At 44.1% G+C, this 21,112-nt stretch overlaps 1 protein-coding gene across 3 annotated transcripts in view; it reads left to right on the plus strand.

The window, feature by feature from the left end:
* The window catches only part of rufy1 (RUN and FYVE domain containing 1), an 84,027-nt gene that overhangs the window by 37,120 nt on the left and 25,795 nt on the right, over positions 1 to 21,112 (plus strand). For all 3 annotated transcript variants that reach the window (XM_068043549.1, XM_068043550.1, XM_068043551.1), the window contains exons 12-14: positions 7,021 to 7,118; positions 8,086 to 8,205; positions 20,304 to 20,433. In XM_068043549.1, coding sequence (XP_067899650.1) covers positions 7,021 to 7,118; positions 8,086 to 8,205; positions 20,304 to 20,433 — 348 coding nt within the window. The remainder of the gene's footprint in view (positions 1 to 7,020; positions 7,119 to 8,085; positions 8,206 to 20,303; positions 20,434 to 21,112) is intronic.

Genomic DNA, 21,112 nt, shown 5'->3' on the forward strand with positions numbered 1-21,112 from the left:
ACAACACTTGTATTTAATACATGACCTTGTCCCACTGCCCCTCACCCACAACTGCACGAAGTGCAGAGGTCACCCCTTCCATCCCTACCCCCTATATGACACATGCAGATTTGACCTCATTCTCCCACCCGCCCCGCCCCCCCCCCAAGCCCACAATAACTTCACTCCACAAAAGTTGTAAGTTTCCCCCTTCCCCACCTCAATGGCGCCAGCTTCCCCTGGATGGGAAAGTGAAGGCACAGCCTCCGCACGCAAGATCGCAGTGAAAGGTATGTTAATATAGTCATGTCCTATATTTAAGTATTTAAAGTTGGGTCCCGTCACCAAGCGGCAGGGGAGCTGCCACAGAGCCTTGCCGCCCGGAAGATCGGGCCTGGCAATTCCAGCATCGGGCTCCATGGCAGGCCGCTGCCTCAGCAATCTTCCAGCACCCCCTGCCTCGGAGCCAGACGTTTGGAGCTCAACAAAATTCAACTGTGGGATGGAGGCTCAGACTGCTTGAGCATTGGAAATGGGAAAGTGGGCCAGCAAGGGGAATTTTGGCACTTGACAGATGTATGAACAGGAGTGTATTGGGAATGGGGAATGATTGGGAATCAAGCAAATGGACCTCCAATGATGGAGGTGGCAAATATGTTAATACAGGTGGTGCTGCAAAGCCACCTAAATTCTGGACCCTGAAAGGCAAGTATGGAAAAACTATGAACCTTGTATTTGAAATTCTTTTCTCGATGTTACAGGCATGACCACCTGGTGTAACAAAATTGAGCCACATAGAATGCACTGGAAGTGTGCATTTTAAAAGCATGTCTAAGTTATTGGACAAGAGGTCATTTTTAAATGGAAACTTAGTTAATTATTAAGATTTTATTGTAAAATGAGTTAAGGTTCTGAATTTTTGGTATCTAGGAATAGCTCTGGATTATTTCTGGCCACAGTAACAATCAGTTTGAAAGAATAAGTTCGACTCATTTGTGTATTGCAAAATTAACTTCATTTTGATACAGAAACCCAAACCTTGCTGTACTTGCCGATCTAATTTCAAAATCCCCGTAATCTAAACTGGTTTGTATTCCAATATTGCCTACAGTTTCTATGTTTTTAGCATTTAGCAGGATGGCCATAATTTTTTTTTTTATTCATTCATGGGATGTCGGCATCACTGGCCAGGCCAGCATTTATTTCCCATCCCTAATTGCCCTTGAGAAGGTGATGGTGAGCTGCCTTCTTGAACCGCTGCAGTCCATTTGGGGTAGGTATACTCACAGTGCTGTTAGGAAGGGAGTTCCAGGATTTTGACCCGGCGACAGTGAAGGAACGGCGATATAGTTCCAAGTCAGGATGGTGTGTGACTTAGAGGGGAACTTGCAGGTGGTGGTGGTCCCATGCATTTGCTGCCCTTGTCCTTCTAGTTGGTAGAGGTCGCGGGTTTGGAAGGTGCTGTCTAAGGAGCCTTGGTGCATTGCTACAGTGCATCTTGTAGATGGTACACACTGCTGCCACTGTGTGTCGGTGGTGGAGGGAGTGAATGTTTGTAGATGGGGTGCCAATCAATTGAGCTGCTTTGTGCTGGATGGTGTCGAGCTTCTTGAGTATTGTTGGAGCTGCACCCATCCAGGCAAGTGGAGAATATTCCATCACACTCCTGACTTGTGCCTTGTAGATGGTGGACAGGCTTTGGGGAGTTGGGAGGTGAATTACTCGCCTCAGGATTCCTAGCCTCGGACCTGCTCTTGTAGCCACGGTATTTATATGGCTACTCCAGTTCAGTTTCTGGTCAATGGTAGCCCCTAGGATGTTGATAGTGGGGGATTCAGCAATGGTAATGCCGTTGAATGTCAAGGGGAGATGGTTAGATTCCCTCTTGTTGGAGATGGTCATTGCCTGGCACTTGTGTGGCGCGAATGTTACTTGCCACTTATCAGCCCAAGCCTGGATATTGTCCAGGTCTTGCTGCATTTCTACACGGACTGCTTCAGTATTTGAGGAGTCACGAATGGTGCTGAACATTGTGCAATCATCAGCGAACATCCCCACTTCTGACCTTATGATTGAAGGAAGATCTTTGATGAAGCAGCTGAAGATGGTTGGGCCGAGGACACTACCCTGAGGAACTCCTGCAGTGATGTCCTGGAGCTCAGATGATTGACCTCCAACAACCTCAACCATCTTCCTTTGCGCTAGGTATGACTCCAGCCAGTGTAGGGTTTTCCCCCTGATTCCCATTGACCTCAGTTTTGCTAGGGCTCCTTGATGCCATACCCGGTCAAATGCTGCCTTGATGTCAAGGGCAGTCACTCTCACCTCACTTCTTGAGTTCAGCTCTTTTGTCCATGTTTGAACCAAAGCTGTAATGAGTCAGGAGCTGAGTGGCCCTGGTGGAACCCAAACTGAGCGTCACTGAGCTGGTTATTGCTAAGCAAGTGCCGCTTGATGGCACTGTTGATGACACTTTCCATCACTTTACTGATGATTGAGAGTAGGCTTTTGGGGCGGTAATTGGCCGGGTTGGACTTGTCCTGCTTTTTGTGTACAGGACATAACTGGGCAATTTTCCACATTGCAGGGTAGATGCCAGTGTTGTAGCTGTACTGTTTCAGCTTGGCTAGTGGTGCGGCAACTTCTGGAGCACAGGTCTTCAGTACTATTGCCGGAATATTGTCAGGGCCCATAGCTTTTGCAGTATCCAGTGCCTTCAGTCGTTTCTTGATATCACGCGGAGTGAATCGAATTGGCTGAAGTCTGGCATCTGTGATGCTGGGGACTTCAGGAGGAGGCCAAGATGGATCATCAACTCGGCATTTCTGGCTGAAGATTGTTGCAAATGCTTCAGCCTTATCTTTCGCACTGATGTGCTGGGCTCCCCCATCATTGAGGATGAGGATATTTGTGGAGCCACCTCCTCCAGTTACTTGTTCAGTTGTCCACCGCCATTCACGGCGGGATGTGGCAGGACTGCAGAGCTTAGATCTGATCCGTTGGTTATGGGATCGCTTAGCTCTGTCTATCGCATGCTGCTTATGCAGTTTGGCATGCAAGTAGTCCTGGGTTGTAGCTTCACCAGGTTGACACCTCATTTTTAGGTATGCCTGGTGCTGCTCCTGGCATGCCCTCCTGCACTCTTCTTTGAACCAGGGTTGGTCTCCTGGCTTGATGGTAATGGTAGAGTGGGGGATATGCCGGGCCACGAGGTTACAGATTGTGGATGAGTACAATTCTGCTGCTGCTGATGGCCCACAGTGCCTCATGGATGCCCAGTTTTGCATTGCTAGATCTGTTTGAAATCTATCCCATTTAGCACGGTGATAATGCCACACAGCACGATGCACGGTATCCTCAATGTGAAGGTGGGACTTCGTCTCCACAAGGACTGTGTGGTGGTCACTCCTACCAATACTGTCATGGACAGAAGCATCTGCGGCAGGCAGATTGGTGAGGACGAGGTCAAGTATGTTTTTCCCTCGTGTTGGTTCCCTTACCACCTGCCACAGACCCAGTCTCGCAGCTATGTCCTTTAGGACACGGCCAGCTGGTCAGTAGTGGTGCTACGGAGCCACTCTTGGTGATGGACATTGAAGTCCCCCACCCAGAGTACATTTTGTGCCCTTGCCACCCTCAGTGCTTCCTCCAAGTGGTGTTCAACTAGTACTGAGTCATCAGCTGAGGGAGGGCGGTAGGTGGTAATCAGTAGGAGGTTACCTTGCCCATGTTTGACCTGATGCCATGAGACTTCATGGGGTCCAGAGTCGATGTTGAGGATTCCCAGGGCAACTCCCTCCTTACTGTATACCACTGTGCCATCACCTCTGGTGGGTCTGTCCTGCCGGTGGGACAGGACATACCCGGGGATGATGATGGCAGTGTCTGGGACATTGTCTGTAAGGTATGATTCTGTGAGTATGACTATGTCAGGCTGTTGCTTGACTAGTCTGTGGGACAGCTCTCCCAACTTTGGCACAACCCCCAGATGTTAGTAAGGAGGACTTTGCAGGGTCGACAGGGCTGGGTTTCCGGTGCCTAGGTCGATGCCAGGTGGTCCATCCGGTTTCATTCCTTTTTATTGACTTCGTAGCGGTTAGGTACAACTGAGTGGCTTGCTAGGCCATTTCAGAGGGCATGTAAGAGTCAACCACATTGCTGTTGGTCTGGAGTCACATGTAGGCCAGACCAGGTAAGGACATTAGTGAACCAGATGGGTTTTTACAACAATCGACAATGGTTTCATGGCCATCATTAGACTCGCTTTTAATTCCAGATTTATTAATTAAATTCAAATTCCACCTTCTGCGGTGTTGGGATTCGAACCCATGTCCCCAGAGAAATACCCTGGGTCTCTGGGTTACTAGTCCAGTGATAATACCACTACACCACTGCCTACCCCTTTGTACTAGATATTGGGAGTGACAGCAGCCTATTGCATTTGCTTTTGTGTTTTCATGTTGACTATTTTCTGCCTTAACGCAGCTTTATTTAATGTGAATCATTGCTATGCTTTTCATTTTCTTTTCTGGAAGATTGAAGTACTGCTTAATGACTAATTGTTTCATTGGTGGGAGGGGATGGAATGGGACTAACCACCATTATATTTGATATGTTTTTTTGAGAAATTATCCTAAAGTTGAATTTACGATGTTTGGTGTCTTGTTTATATACTTCTGGTGAAATCTTGCTGGAAGTCCATCTTATTAAGAAGTTCAAGTTCATGCTAGACTTAGTTTTGCCTTGTTTCCTGTTTACTCTTCTGAAGACAGTGGACAAGTGGTGGTGGCAGTGCAGAATTGAGTGGGAGGCCTGTGGTGGGGGGCAGGGGGGTGGGGGAAGTGGATCGTTCCCAATGCCTTCCCGCCCCTGCTGCAATTTTATGCAGGGCGGCAGCAGCGAGAAATGGCCCACCCACCCCAGGCCAATCAAGGCCCTTAGGTGGCCAATTAACTGCCACTTAAGGGTCTCCTCCCTCTCCCACCACTGCAAGTATTTTACCCACGGCGGGCAGAAGGCAAAGCCCCCAAGACGCTGCCAGGTAAAAGCTGGTGGCTTTCTTGTGGGCTGTTGGGGGGGGGGTGGGGGTGGGGGAGCCTCCTGATTTGGACACCCTATGCCCAAAGGAGGGCTGCCCCGAAAGCACCAACTGCCCCCACTGCACAACACCTCCCCCACCCCACTCCCAGCCCCAACTGTTCACATGGATCTGGCCGATTGTTGCCAGCGAGGCCCCAAAAACTTACTTTCGTTCCGGGACAGTCCTTCACCTTGTAATGGTTGGGTGTAGTCCCAGCAGTGGCTTCCGCTCCCGGTGTCACTGCTGGGACTAAGAGCTGCCGGCCTGCTGATTGGCCAGCAGCTCCATTAGGCGGGACTTGGGCTGCTTCCCTCCAAAGCCAGTTAAGAGCCTGGGGAGTGAAAAATCCCAGCTTGGCTCCCGGCGGAGGTGGGCTAGCCCCCCCAACTGTTCAGCAGCTTGGCGGGGCCTCCTGCCCAACATAAAATTTCGGCCAGTAATTCAGTTAATAAATGTACCAACTAATGTAGTCACTGAATCATACATACCAGGAAAGATTTGATTTGAAGTCTTAATAGAGTTAGCCATAATCTAAACTGAGCAGGAAAAGGTTGTATTGGGCAGAACTCCTACTCATGATTAGAGGTACTTGGAATGTCCATGGAACTTTATTCAGATTGAAAACCTACGTCAACACCTTAATGAACGAGGTAAAGGTAAGAAATCCGCAAAGCACTAGCAGAAACCTGCAAAACATTTGTGGTCAAATTAGTATCTTTATTGCAACAGTACTTCTTTAAATACAGGATTTCTATTAATTTTCACCAAAGACTTTACCAGAATCAAAACATCTCGCTCTGGGCAAAAGCTACATAAAACAGCCTGTGAAAAAACAGGCCTAGGAATATCAATACAAATTTTGTCACCAGTCTGGCCTTGTGACTTGTTTATAGACAGAATATGACAATCTAATTGGGAACTGCTTTCTCCTAAGTTGAAAAGGCACGTTTACATCTGATGGGCTCAATATCATTCAAGGAATAAACACTCTGCTTGAAATTTGCCTCTTATAATATCAGCACCTATCTTTGGAAAAAAAAACAACCTCCTAACTATCAATCTTGCTCCATGACAAAGTCCTTGTTTAGGATTTGTTTCGTAGCAACATTATAACTGCTCCTTCCTTGAGTCTAAGTTTGTATGATGGCATGCCTTTGGAGTTAGACTGTGTAGAAACTCTGGAGGGTATGGACTGTTCTTATCGTCCTCGTCTGCAGAATCAATGCTGATGAATTCTTTTAATTCACCTGACCAGTTTTTCTAAAACTTCATTAAAATTTCGTGAAACTGCATTTTTAGCACAATAGCTTTCGAATAATAAGTTGTATCAAATAATTGTCCCTGCTGTTTTGCCACACTTAACCAATTCCATCTCATCCACCCTGCCCGTTACCATGCCCATCCATTAATCCTATCTCATCTCTCATGGAAACTCTCCAGTCAAATTAACTTTGTTGTTGGACTCCCCTTACCTTCCACTGTTTTTGTTCTCCACCAAACCCCCTACTGCCGTCGCTACCAATCGTTCACAGCATGTGCAGCACTCTCTCCAGTCTCGCATACACCAGGCACTGCCCACCAAATAAACCCACCAACAGACACACCCCTTTAAACTGACCAACCAAAACAATCTATAGCACTTAGTTTTTGTCTGTCTGGACTATTATTGTCTCCAACAATAAATTAAAATTGCACTGGTAACTACATTATTCTGCCTTCAGAATTGACAAAATAAAGTTATGGAAACTCTGAAATGACAATTTAATTTTGCCCCATACTCCTTCACTCATCAAGATCAGAGAAAATGGATATTGGTGCAACTTTAATGAATTCATGGTCTATAAGTTTCTACAAGAGCAGGTACACATTTAAAAGATGTCAGACAAAGATCTTGTGAAATAGATGTAAAGTACTATAGATGTGACCTATACTCGTTTTTGTTTTTGATGAATTGTCTTTAGAACTCTGAAGGGACAGCACAGCAGAAGGCTGAGATGATAAACTCTCTGGAACAAAAGACAAATCAGATGATTGATGCCACAAAGCAAATGGAGGAAAGGTACAGTAAATATGGAACTTGTATAAATTTTTTCATTCACATACTACATTGATGTATTCAGAGTTGAAAAAGGTTCTAGTGATTCTCCATGTTAAATTTGTCTTTGCAGAACTATCTGAAATGTTGCTACTTTTCCACGGAGAAGAGTTAGTTGAGACTGTTATTGATAGATTTGACTTTCCAATCTGAAATATTCATTTTTGGCACATTTGCCTAAACTGCATAACAAAAATTAAAAAAAAAAGAGGTACAATTACATCTTACCACAATTTTGTGCAATCAGCCCAGCGCTCAAATCTGTGATCTTGCTGTTCTATGTGGTTCAAGACCAGACCGGATAGTGCACCATTTTATTTTTAATAGTCCAGTTGAAATCAAAACATTGATATTCTCATGGAATAGCTGTTTTCTAAAGTTGATGCAAGATAAAGGGCATCAAGTGCAGTGTGTTGGAAGACCACTGTGTTGTCAGGTCATGGAGCACAGATTGTTTTTTTTATTTTTATTTTCTCCACCCCCTAGCCCCAGTCCTCAATCTGCCCCAGCCTCCATACTTAATTCCTGATCTTTGCTGTACTGCTGTATGTTGTACAGTGTGAATATTGGGTCGTTACCCAAAGGGAGTAGGGAACATGATGGCTGTTCCTGAGTACACTAATGCATATTATTAGCTAAGCTAAAGCAGTATTGGTGGATGCCTGGATATAGAGGCTAAAGTTGATATCAGAGTTCATGTACTCAAAAGGGGTAGTGAAGGAGCTGTTTAAGACCTAAATGGCAAGAGTTCATAGTTAATTGGGAGGAAATCCGAACAATGTTACAGCAAACAAGAGTTGAAAAATAATTAAATAGATAATTGCTAAATTATTGCTATATTATTCCTAGTAATTTCTGTGCAAAAAACTATTTCTGATGTCTGTGCAATTTAATTCTGCACCCATTGCCTCTACTTTTGTTTAATCTTTAGATTGCAACAGTCTGAACAAACCAAACAGTCAATGGAAGAAAAAAATCGAAAGATTGAACAGGAATTTATCAGGAAGATTGCGAACCTCCAGCAGCAGCTCAGTGAACTGGACAAACAACGGTAAGAAATCAGAACGGCTGCATTATGTCAAACAAAAGGAGCTAAATCATTGCCTCAGTACTGGGAGCTGGTTTCAACTTGAGGATATGCAGCTAATGGAATCAAGTGGACAGTTTATTGCATGGAACCTCTGTAGGTCTATAGAAAATTTTTAGGTAGGAGAATTGAGGGAAGGTGGGGATGTGAGAGGGAAAAATGGGATTAATGTAGGATTAGTATAATATGGGTGGTTGATAGTCGGCACGGACTTGGTTGGCCGAAGGGCCTGTTTCGGTGCTGTATCTCTCTATGACTTTAATTGAAAGATTTTTACTAGATATAAATTTAAAAATGTGCAGGAGTAGGTTCTAATTCCTTCAGTTCTAGCCTGGTGACTTGATTTGAAATTCCTCCCATTCTGCATGGTAGCGTTTCTTCATGATGAATACGAAGCTTTGTCTTTTATGGTATGAAAATTCTGTTAATACAAATTTTTAGCTGAGCCAGTGTAACCAGGAGCTTACTCGAAGGATTTCCTTTTTGTCCTTTGGCTTCAGGTTAGAAATGGAAATAGAATACAGAATAGGAGCAAAAGAAAATATTGGGGATGAAAACTTTGCTGACCTCACACAGAGAAATCATTAATTACATCAAGAACTGGCCGTGTTGTGAGAAGTTATACGAGAGGTGGCACGGCACATTTAGCTTCAATGGATGACCTGTTGGGGAAATACTGCAATGTAGAGGTAGTTGTCTCAAAATTAATACCTCTGCTTTGAAAGGTATTTTGAGATACGGATCCAACAATAGCTATCCATTAGGTGTTTAGCTGAATTTCTATGTCATAGCAGTGAGACATACATTTCAGGATTTGTGATATCCTTTCCATTGAAAGGATTTGGAAATGAGTTACATTTAAGTAGTTTTTTTATTGAAGTGGATTTAGAGGTTTTAAAGTTGTCCTCTTCTGCTGAGATGGGTTTATTTGCTCATGGGATAGGCAGTGAAGATGTGTTCCATAATGGCTGGGGGTAATTTATTTCATTTTGGACTTCCTGTAAACATGCACCCTTATTCTTTGGATATCCATATTCATTGCCTGGGGATGGGGGCAGAGAGGAGCTACCTAGGTTTTAGACAAATTGAGCTTCCTGGCAATCACTAGAGTCATAGTTATACAGCACATAAACAGGCCCTTCGGCCCACCGTGTCTGTGCCGGCCATCAAGCACCTAACTATTCTAATCCCATTTTCCAGCACTTGGCCCGTAGCCTTGTATGCTATGGCGTTTCAAGCACTCGTTTAAATGCTTCTTAAATGTTGTGAGGGTTCCTGCCTCTACCACCTCTTCAGGCAGTGCGTTCCAGATTCCAACCACCCTCTGGGTGAAAACATTTTCCTCAAATCCCCTCTAAACCTCCTGCCCCTTACCTTAAATCTATGCCCCCTGATTATTGACCCCCCTGCTAAGGGAAAAGGTGTCTTCCTATCTAACCTATCAATGCCCCTCATAATTTTGTATACCTCAATCAGGACCCCACTCAGCCTTCTCTGCTCCAAGGAAAACAACCCTAGCCTTTTCAGTCTCTCTTCATAGCTGAAATGCTCCAGCCCAGGCAATATACTAGTGAATCTCCTCTACACCCTCTCCAGTGCAATCACATCCTTCCTATAGTGTGATGCCCTGAATTGTGCACAGTACTCCAGCTGTGGCCTAACTAGCGTTTTATGCAGCTCCATCATAACCTCCCTGCTCTTATATTCTATGCCTCGGCTAATAAAGGCAAATATCCCATATGCCTTCCTAACCACCTTATCTACCTGTGCTGCTGCCTTCAGTGATCTATGGACAAGTACACCAAGGTCCCTCTGACCCTCTGTGCTTCCTAGGGTCCGACCATCCATTATATATTCCCTTGCCTTGTTAGTTTCCCCCCCCCCAAAATGCATCACCTCACACTTCTCTGGATTAAATTCCATTTGCCACTGTTCCACCCATCTTACCAGCCCATCTATGCCATCCGGTAATCTCAGGCTTTCCTCTTCAGTATTTACGACACCACCAATTGTCGTGTCATCTGCCAACTTACTAATCATACCTCCTATATTCGTGTTGTAGGTACTGCCTGTGTGGAGTTTGCAAGTTCCCCCTGTGACCGTGTGGGTTTTCGCCGGGTGCTCCGGTTTCCTCCCACAGCCAAAGACTTGCAGGTTGATAGGTAAATTGGCCATTGTAAATTTTCCCTAGTATAGGTAGGTGGTAGGGGAATTGAGGGAAGGTGGGGATGTGGTAGGAATATGGGATTAATGTAGGATTCGTATAAATGGGTGGTTGATGGTCGGCACGGACTTGGTGGGCCGAAGGGCCTGTTTCAGTGCTGTATCTCTAAAAATAAAAAATAAAAAATTTTTAAATCATTAATGTACACTACAAACACCAAGGGTCCCAGCACCGATCTCTGTAGTACACCACTGGTCACAGGCTTCCACTTGCAAAAACAACCCTTAACCATCATCCTCTGCCTCCTGCCACTGAGCCAATTTTGGATCCAATTTGCCAAATTGCCCTGGATCCCATGGGCTCTTACCTTCTTAACCAATCTCCCATGCGGGACCTTATCAAAAGCCTTACTGAAATCTATGTAGACTACATTAACTGCTTTACCCTCATCTACACATCTAGTCACCGCCTCGAAAAATTCAATCAAGTTAATTAGACATGATCTCCCCCTGACAAAGCCATGCTGACTATCCCTGATTAAGCCCTGCCTCTCCTAGTGGAGATTAATCCTGTCCCTCAGAATTTTTTCCAATAGTTTCCCAACCACTGATGTTAGACTCGCTAGCCTGTAATTACCTAGTTTATCCCTGCTACCCTTCTTGAATAATGGTACCACATTCGCTGTCCTCCAATGCTCTGGCACCTCTCCTGTGGCCAGAGAGGATTTGAAAATTTGTGTCAACTTCCAGTGTCCAGGGCGAACACTCGCGCAGGAAGTGTCTCCAGCTGCAACTACTCGAAATCTGCGTTTCAGATCTGGAGCGGCGGCTGGAGACACTGTGGAGCATCCGCGAGGCTGAGATCATCGTGGATAGCACGTACGGGGAGGTGGTCACACCGCAGGTAAAGGCTGCTCAGGCAGAAAGGGAATGGGTGACTGCCAGGTAGAGTAGAAGAACTGGGCAGATAGTGCAGGAGTCCCCTGGATCCATCTCCCTATCTAGCAGATTTTCCACTTTAGATACTGTTGGGGAAGATAGCTTCTGAGGGGAATGCAGCAAGAGTCAAATCTGGCACCGCAGGTGGCTCAGCTGCACAGGAGGGGAGGAAAAGGAGTGGGAGAGCTATAGTGATAGAATCCCCTATCGTAAGGGGTACAGATAGGTTTTTTCTGTGGCTGGAAACGTGACTCCAGGATGGGATGTTGCCTCCCTGGGGCTAGGGTCAAGGATGTCACTGAGTGGCTGCAGGATATTCTGAAGGGGGAGGGTGAACTGTCAGAGGTCATAGTACACATTGGTACCAACGTCATGGGTAGAAAGGGGATGAGGTCCTGCAACAAGAATTTAGGGAGCTAGGTAGCAGATTAAAAACCTCAAAGGTTGTAATCTCTAATTTGGTGGGGGTTGGAATACAGAGTGGAGGTACAGTAGGGGGGTGATGAACAGTCAAATATAGAAGAACAACAGTCATTCTGGAAGGCAGAGCAAATAAAGACCTGCCAAGGCACAAGTGAAAAATGAAAGGCTGGATTGCATCTATTTTAATGCAAGGAGTTTTACCAGTAAGGCAGATGAATTGAGGGCATTGATTAGCACATATTGCTTTCAGAGACATGGTTGAGGGAGGGGCAGGACAGGCAGCTCAATATTCCAAGGTATCGAATCTTCAGGTGTGACAGGGGAGGGGGTAAAAGTACTGCATTAAGGAGGGATGATATCTTAGAAGGTTCCTCAAATGAGGCCTTTTGGGTAGAACTTAAAAACAGAAAGGGGGCAATCACTTGGCTGGGAGTGTACTACAGGCCTCCAAACAGTCAGGGAGAGATAGAGGAGCAGATATGTAGGCAAATCTCAGAGGTGTGGTAATAATAGGGGATTTCAACTTCCCCAATATTAACTGGGATAGTCTTAGTGCAAAAGGCTTAAAAGGGGGAGAATTCTTAAAATGCATACAGGAGAGCTTTTTGAGCCAGTACGTAGAAAGTCCTACAAGAGAAGGGGCAGTATTGGACCTAATCTTACGAAATGAAGCCGGACAAGTGGCAGAAGTGTTAGTGGGGGAACATTTCGGGGATAGTGACCATAACTCTAAGATTTAATGTAGTTATGGAAAAGGACAAAGATGGACCGGAAATAAAGGTACTGAATTGGGGGAAGGCCGATTTCAATATGATAAAACAGGATCTGGCCAAAGTCGACTGGGAGCAGCTACTTGTAGGAAAGTCTACATCAGACAGGTGGGAGTCATTCCAAGAGGAAATAGTGAGAGTTCAGAGCCAACATGTACCCGTAAAGGTGAAGGTTAGGACCAACAAGTCCAGGGAACCCTGCATGTCAAGGGATCTAGAGGATTGGATAAGGGGGAAAAAAGGAGGCTTAGGGCAGATTCAGAGAGCTGAAAACAGCGGAGGCACTGAGGAGTACAGAAAGTGTATAGAACATAGAACATTACAGCGCAGTACAGGCCCTTCGGCCCTCGATGTTGCGCCAACCTGTGAAACCATCTGACCTACACTATTCCATTTTCATCCAATGACCACTTAAATGCCCTTAAAGTTGGCGAGTCTACTACTGTTGCAGGCAGGGCGTTCCACGCACCTACTACTCTCTGAGTAAAGAAACTACCTCTGACATCTGTCCTATATCTATCACCCCTCAACTTAAAGCTATGTCCCCTCGTGTTTGCCATCACCATCCGAGGAAAAAGACTCTCACTATCCACCCTATCTAACCCTCTGATTATCTTATATGTCTCTATTAAGTCACCTCTCTTCCTCCTTCTCTCCAACGAAAACAACCTCAAGTCCCTCAGCCTTTCCTCGTAAGACCTTCCCTCCATACCAGGCAACATCCTAGTAAATCTCCTCTGCACCCTTTCCAAAGCTTCCACATCCTTCCTATAATGCGGTGACCAGAACTGCACGCAATACTCCAGGTGCAGTCTCACCAGAGTTTTGTACAGCTGCAGCATGACCTCGTGGCTCCGAAACTCGATCCCCCTGCTAATAAAAGCTAACACACCATATGCCTTCTTAACAGCCCTATTAACCTATGTGGCAACTTTCAGGGATTTATGTACCTGGACACCAAGATCTCTCTGCTCATCTACACTACCAAGAATCTTCCCATTAGCCCAGTACTCTGCATTCCTGTTACTCCTTCCAAAGTGAATCACCTCACACTTTTCCGCATTAAACTCCATTTGCCATCTCTCAGCCCAGCTCTGCAGCCTATCTATGTCCCTCTGTAACCTACAACATCCTTCGGCACTATCCACAACTCCACCGACCTTCGTGTCATCCGCAAATTTACTAACCCGCCCTTCTACACCCTCATCCAGGTCATTTATAAAAATGACAAACAGCAGTGGCCCCAAAACAGATCCTTGCGGTACACCACTAGTAACTAAACTCCAGGATGAACATTTGCCATCAACCACCACCCTCTGTCTTCTTTCAGCTAGCCAATTTCTGATCCAAAGCACTAAATCACCTTCAATCCCATACTTCCGTATTTTCTGCAATAGCCTACCGTGGGGAACCTTATCAAACGCCTTACTGAAATCCATATACACCACATCCACGGCTTTACCCTCATCCACCTGTTTGGTCACCTTCTCAAAAAACTCAATAAGGTTTGTGAGGCACGACCTACCCTTCACAAAACCGTGCTGACTATCGCTAATGAACTTATTCATTTCAAGATGATTATAAATCCTATCTCTTATAACCTTTTCCAACATTTTACCCACAACCGAAGTAAGGCTCACAGGTCTATAATTACCAGGGCTGTCTCTACTCCCCTTCTTGAACAAGGGGACAACATTTGCTATCCTCCAGTCTTCCGGCACTATTACTGTCAACAATGATGACATAAAGATCAAGGACAAAGGCTCTGCAATCTCCTCCCTGGCTTCCCAGAGAATCCTAGGATAAATCCCATCTGGCCCAGGGGACTTATCTATTTTCACACTTTCCAAAATTGATAACACCTCCTCCTTGTGAACCTCAATCCCATCTAGCCTAGTAGTCTGTATCTCAGTATTCTCCTCGACAACATTTTCTTTCTCTACTGTAAATACTGACGAAAAATATTCATTTAACGCTTCCCCTATCTCCTCTGATTCAACACACAACTTCCCACTACTATCCTTGATTGGCCCTAATCTAACTCTAGTCATTAGGGGGGTACTTAAAGTAATTAGGAGAGCAAAGAGGGGACATGAAAAAGCACTGGCGGGTAAGATAAAGGAAAATCCCAAGGCATTTTATAAATATATTAAGGGCAAGAGGATAACCAGGGAAAGAGTAGGGCCCATTAGGGACCAAAGTGGCAATCTGTGTGTGGAGCTGGAAGACCTAGGTGAGGCTTTAATGGTTACTTTTCACCTGTGTTCACTATGGAGTAGGACGATGTAGGTGTAGAGATCAGGGAGGGGGATTGTGATATCCTCGAACATTGGCATTGAAAGGGAGGAAATATTAGCAGTTTTAGCGGGCTTAAAAGTGGATAAATCCCCAGGCCCAGATGAGATGTATCCCAGGCTGTTATGTGAGGCAAGGGAAGAGACACTAGGGAAGGAGTTGCATAGACAGTCACTCCACTTATCCTCTACGTCCTCATGTTTTATTTATAAAATAAAACTTGTTAATTTCCAAAAAGCCTCATCTCAGTAGTGTTTGTTAAATTTGCCTACTAAAAGATTGAAGAAACGCTCATGAAAGGATGTCTCCAAGACAGAATCCAGTTCAGATCACAAGAAGTCCTATTGATAGACCCCTGGGTGATGCTCTTCAATAATTAGTGGACAGTACAAGCAGACTTGGTGGAGGGGAAGACTGAAAGTTGTTAGGAGAAGAGTGTAGTTTTAATAGATCAAGCTTTTTACTGCTATTATTGTTCATAAGCTTGTGCTGTTCTGCATTTTTACTGGCTTGCTCATTTTCTGCAAATAAATTCAATTAGAAAATTCTGAATCTCAGCCCAGCTCTTGTGTAGTTTGATGATGCCATCTTCTGGAGTGGTTTGGGGAGATGTTGAGTTTTTTTTTGTTTTATTCATTCATGGGATGTGGGCATCGCTGGCTAGGCCAGCATATATTCCCATCCCTAATTGCCCTTAAGGTGGTGGTGAGACGCCACCTGGAACTGCTGCAGTCCATGTGGGGAAGGGAGTTCCAGGATTTTGACAGTGATACTGAAGGAACGACGATATAGTTCCAAGTCAGAGTAGTGTGTGGCTTGGAGGGGAACTTGCAGGTGATATTCCTGTGCATCTGCTGCCCTTGTCCTTCTAGGTGGTAGAGGTCGTGGGTTTGGAAAGTGCTGTCTAAGGAGCCTTGGTGCATTGCTGCGGTGCATCTTGTGCATCAGTGGTGGAGGGAGTGAATGTTTGTGGATGGGGTGCCAATCAAGCAGGTTGCTTTGTACTGGATGATGTCGAGCTCCTTGAGTGTTTTTGGAGCTGCACCCATCCAGGCAAGTGGAGAGTATTCCATCACACTCCTGACTTGTGCCTTGTAGATGGTGGACAGGCTTTGGGGAGTCGGGAGGTGAGTTACTTGCCTCAGGATTCCTAGCCTCTGACCTGCTCTTGTAGCCACTGTATTTATATGGCTGATCCAGTTCAGTTTCTGGTCAATGGTAGCCCCCAGGATGTCGATAGTGGGGGATTCAGTGATGGAAATGCTATTGAATGTCAAGGAGAGATGGTTAGATTCTCTCTTGTTTGAGATGATCATTGCCTGGCATTTGTGTGGCGTGACTGTTACTTGCCACTTATCAGCCCAAGCCTGGATATTGTCCAGGTCTTGCTGCATTTCTACACGGACTATTTCAGTATCTGAGGAGTCACGAATGGTGCTGAACATTGCACAATCATCAATGAACATCCCCACTTCCAATCTTATGATTGAAGGAAGGTCATTGATGAAGCAGCTGAAGATGGTTGGGCCTAGGACACTACCCTGAAGAACTCCTGCAGGGATGTCCCAGAGCTGAGATGATTGACCAACAACCACAACCATCATCTTTTTTGCTAGGTATGAGTTTTCCCCCTGATTCCCATTGACTCCAGTTTTGCGAGGGCTCCTTGATGCCATACTCAGTCAAATGCTGTCTTGATGTCAAGGGCAGTCACTCTCGCCTCACTTCTTGAGTTCAGCTACTTTGTCCATGTTTGAACCAAAGCTGTAATGAGGTCAGGAGCTGAGTGTCCCTAGAGGAACCCAAACTGAGCATCACCTGAGCAGGTTATTGCTAAGCAACTGCTACTTGAACTGTTGACGCACCTTCCATCACTTTACTGATCGAGAGTAGACTGATGGGGCGGTAATTGGCCGGGTTGGATTTGTTCTGGTTTTTGTGTACAGGTTTCCACATTGCCAGTTAGATGTCAGTGTTGTAGCTGTACTAGAGCAGCTTGATGTGGGGGGGGGGGGGGGGCGCGCCAAGTTCTGGAGCACAAGTCTTCAGTACTATTGCCTGATGGTGCAGGATAGCAAGACTGCCAAAGAGCAGGAGTCCTCTGGAGGAGGCAGAAGAAAACTGGGGCTTAGCTTCTGGATTGTAGGAGATGTCAGGTCTGCCTATAGCATGTAACAAGACCACTGCAAGAGTAAAAAGCAAACAGCTTATAATTGAATTGTCTTCCAAAGAAATGTTAATTAGAATTTGATCTTAAGCATCTCCACAGATTTTTGGTGTTCAGTTGTAATGAACACATTGATGCACTGTTTACTTTTACTATAAATGCTGATCCTTGGTTCCAAAGACAGGTGATTTAGGATACCTTACCAACATTTATCATGTTACTCAAGTACCATGAACTTTTAATGCCTCGAAGACCTATTACACTTTATTCCATCTGATTTTTAAATGGGCACAGAAAGTATTAGACCCTTTTTGTTAGCAGTAATAATACTTCAGCTAAGATCTGTTAATGAATCTGAAGTTACTTAAAGAAAAAGTCTATTAAAATAAAACTAAGTATCTACCCATGGTTACTTCAACTCCAGCTTTTAATCTTACTTTGAAGTTTTACCCTTCAAATAATCTTTGCTGACATGATTGCTCCATGTATTTCCTAATACATGGAAGAGACTTGAAAACCCTTACAAATCATATCCCAGGTCAGTATTGAGACCAATAAATAGAGAACCTTAGAGTCATAGACTCATTTACAGCACAGAAAGAGGTCATTTGGTCCATCGAGTCCATGCCAGCTCTCCATGGAGCTATTCAGTCAGTCCCGCTCCCCTTCTTGATCTCTGTAGCCCTGCAAGTCTATTTCCTTCAAGCGGCCATCCAATTTCCTTTTGAGGTCATTGTCTTCCCTTCCACCAGCCTTCTGGATAGGGAGTTCCAGATCATTACCAGCTGCTGCGTTTATATAAAAAAAAGTTCTTCCTCATCTTCCTCCTTCAATTCTTGCCCAAAACTTTCAATCTGTGCCCTTTCATCCTTGTACCATTAATTAGTGGGAACAGTTTTTAACTGAAATTCCTATTCTGTGGAGTAAACACTGAAGGGATTCCTTCTGCTTGGCATGATCCAATGCATGGAATTTATATGCTGTTGAAAGAAATTGTAAGGGTTTTCAAGTCTCTACAGAGGAACTGCCGTAAAGTTTATTGAAAAGAAAAACATTTAATGTATAATTCATATATTTCAATAAGTTAGTGGGTAGGTTACTACAATGAGATACTGATTAATGAAGTGCTTAATTTTGTGAATTTATGCTTACTGGGGGAAAAGACAAAAATAGTTTGAAGGGGTTTCATCTATACCTAACCTGATCTTTCATTAAGAATCGGTGAAACCATTTATAACCATATTTAAGAAATTTGATCTTAATGATTACGATAAACTTACTCTCCTTTATGGGATTTGATCCCTTGTTGCAATGGGATTTTAAAATTTGCAATATTTCCCCTTGCATAGAATTTCCAGCACAGAAACCAGTCTTTCAGACCAACTGGTCGCTGCTGGTGTTTATGCTGCACACAAGGCTCCTCCCACTGCATTGCATTGCAGTTGATCATTACCTTAAGCATGAATTTCCAGTGGAGTCCTCGAAATAGCAATCAGGAATGGGACCCTTGGCTTTCCTCTGCCAACCACCCCCTCTTCACCACACCAAAAAAACAAAACTGTTCCTTGGGCATTGGGATCTACCAAATCTTTATGGATCCAACAGAGAGGTTTTGCTTCTGAACCATTTGGATAGGTGTATTAAATAACTACAAAAGTGTAATTATCGTATTAATTACAAGTTGTAATCACATCCGTTCAGTTCTGGGCACTGCATCTCAAAGGATATATTGGCCTTGGGGCTACAGCGGAGTCAGCAGAATGATGCCAGAGCTAAAAGGATTAAATGAAGAACAGGTTGCATTGAGTAGGCTTGTATTCCCTTAAGTATAGAAGATCTAAGTGAGGTGTTCAAAATGATTGAAAGATTTGATAATGTAGATAGAGATAAACAATTTCCTCTGGTGAAATCTAGAACAAAGGGGCTTAACTTTACAATTGAAGCTAGGTCGTTCAGGGGTGAAGTTAAGAAGCACATCGTCACATCAAGGTTAATAGAAATCCGGAAAACGTTTCCCTCTGTCCCAGAACCCCCAAAAAGCTGTTGAGGCTAGGTCAATGGAAATTTTCAGAACTGGGATTCATAGATTTGTGTTGGGTAAGGGTATTGAGGAATATGAAACCAAGGTGGGTGAATGGAGTTAAAATATAAATCAGTCATGATCTATTTGAATGGTGGAACAAGCTTATGATGCTAGTTGCATTGGCTTAAGGAAAATGCCAATTGAGCTACCTTTTTTTAATTCTTTTAATGCTTTCTCTCCTTTCCTTTCTTTCCCCTTCTCTTTCTTCTGTCCCCCTCTCCTCCCCCTGCCTCCCCCGCACCCCTATCAGCTTAAAAGTTAGAGGCCAAAGATATTTGCAATAATTTTTGCATACCAATTCCTCTCATTTTTATTGACCGGTTGGATGTTCCTTGGTCTTAAATAAACTTGCAACACAGGAGGCGGCCATTTGGCCCATCATATCTGAGCTGACTCTTTGAAAGAGCAGTGTTGCTTAGTTCCAGTTCCACTGCTTTTTGTCCAAAGTCCTGCAAGTTCTTCAAGTACCTGTCAATACCCATTTAAAAAAAAAAATGATGAATCATTTTGCATCATTTTTGGGTAGAGCATTTCTTCTTCTCCCTTCTAGATCTTGTGCCAATGATTATAAGTCTATGATGTCTTATTATTGACCCACTTGCCAGAGGCAATTATTTTTCTCTTTTTTTTACCCTATCAAGACCTCTTGAAAATCTCTTCGACCACCTCTAACTTTCTCTGTTGCATGGAGAACAGTTCTAACTTTTCCAACCTCTTCTCTCAACTGAAATCCCTCATCCCTGATCACAGCTGATTAACCTCCTCTACCTATTATAAGTCCTTTGCACCTTTCCTGAAATGTGGCCGAGTCATAATGTTCTAGCGTGATCTCTTTGCTTTTATATTCTGTTCCTCTATTTATACACCGAAGTAACCCATAGGCTTTTTTAACTACTTTATCAAACTGCCCTACCACTTTTAAGGATTTGGTTCTTCCCCACAGTGCATTCACCCACGCAGCTCTATATAGAGTGAAATACCTTTACTTAGATTTTAAATACCACTTTAAAGGATGTGCCTTGTGATAACAGTGTGAACAGCAGTTTCGCTGTTGGCAACACGCTTGCAAAGTGTTCCTTGCCTCTAGACATGGCATCATGTTGGCTGTGGAGTCATGAATTGGGCAGGTAGGCCACATTGTCAATAGTCTGTACTTTAAAACTGGCAAAAGAGACTAATTTTGGAGTTAACAACAGTAAATTTTATTTTCTCAAAACTATAGCGCTATTTTGGATTCTGAACTTAAAACTGAGAAGGAACAAAGGCAAAGTCTTCAGCAACAGTTGCAACAAGAGAGAGATGCAACGTCTCAGTTAAAAGCCCAACTGCAGCAGAAGTCGGGGTTAGAGAAGGTAAATATGTGAATTTTCTGCTAATTTCTTGTTTTTAAAAAGACACTGAACATTCCAGAAAATTCCAGCTTTTAGTACAAAAATGCGTGGCACAATATGTTAAACCCCCATAATGTTGGCTTACATGCTTTCTCTTCTGGTTGAGAGAAATCTCTGGGGTCCTAAAATACACTTCTGGATTTCACTGGGACAGGCCTGAGAACAGACTACCCCATCTGCCCCTTCATCTGCAGTTAATTTATGGTTCAGGAAGATCAGAGAAAAAGGCAAAAAAAAAACTAGTTGGAGAAGGAGGGTTGAATTTTTGAGCTCTGTGCTCACCTGCACTGTTTAAGCCAGTTAAATTTTAACCAATGTTCCTTCTAAGTTGCGCGACTGCGCAGCAACCGAAAAGTTCCCACCCAGGTCACACATAAGTCGGCCCCTTTTAAGTTACTGCTCATGCACAGCTGTGCAAAAATAAATTGAAGGACCTGTGCACTTAAACAAATCAGCCACGTGCTACAAAAAAAATAGAGGGTACTGTGTAGATTTATACCTAAGCTGTCTGGACTAGGCTAAGTGGGGTGCAATTTTACAGGCAGAAAGTGAGTACTTAAAATCAGGCAGACACTTTGTGATAAAAGCAAAATACTGCAGATACTGGAAATCTGAAATAAAAACAAGAAATGCTGTTCTG

This window comes from Heterodontus francisci, chromosome 12 (genome assembly GCF_036365525.1).
Source record: "Heterodontus francisci isolate sHetFra1 chromosome 12, sHetFra1.hap1, whole genome shotgun sequence".
In the NCBI taxonomy this organism is placed as follows: Eukaryota; Metazoa; Chordata; class Chondrichthyes; order Heterodontiformes; family Heterodontidae; genus Heterodontus; species Heterodontus francisci.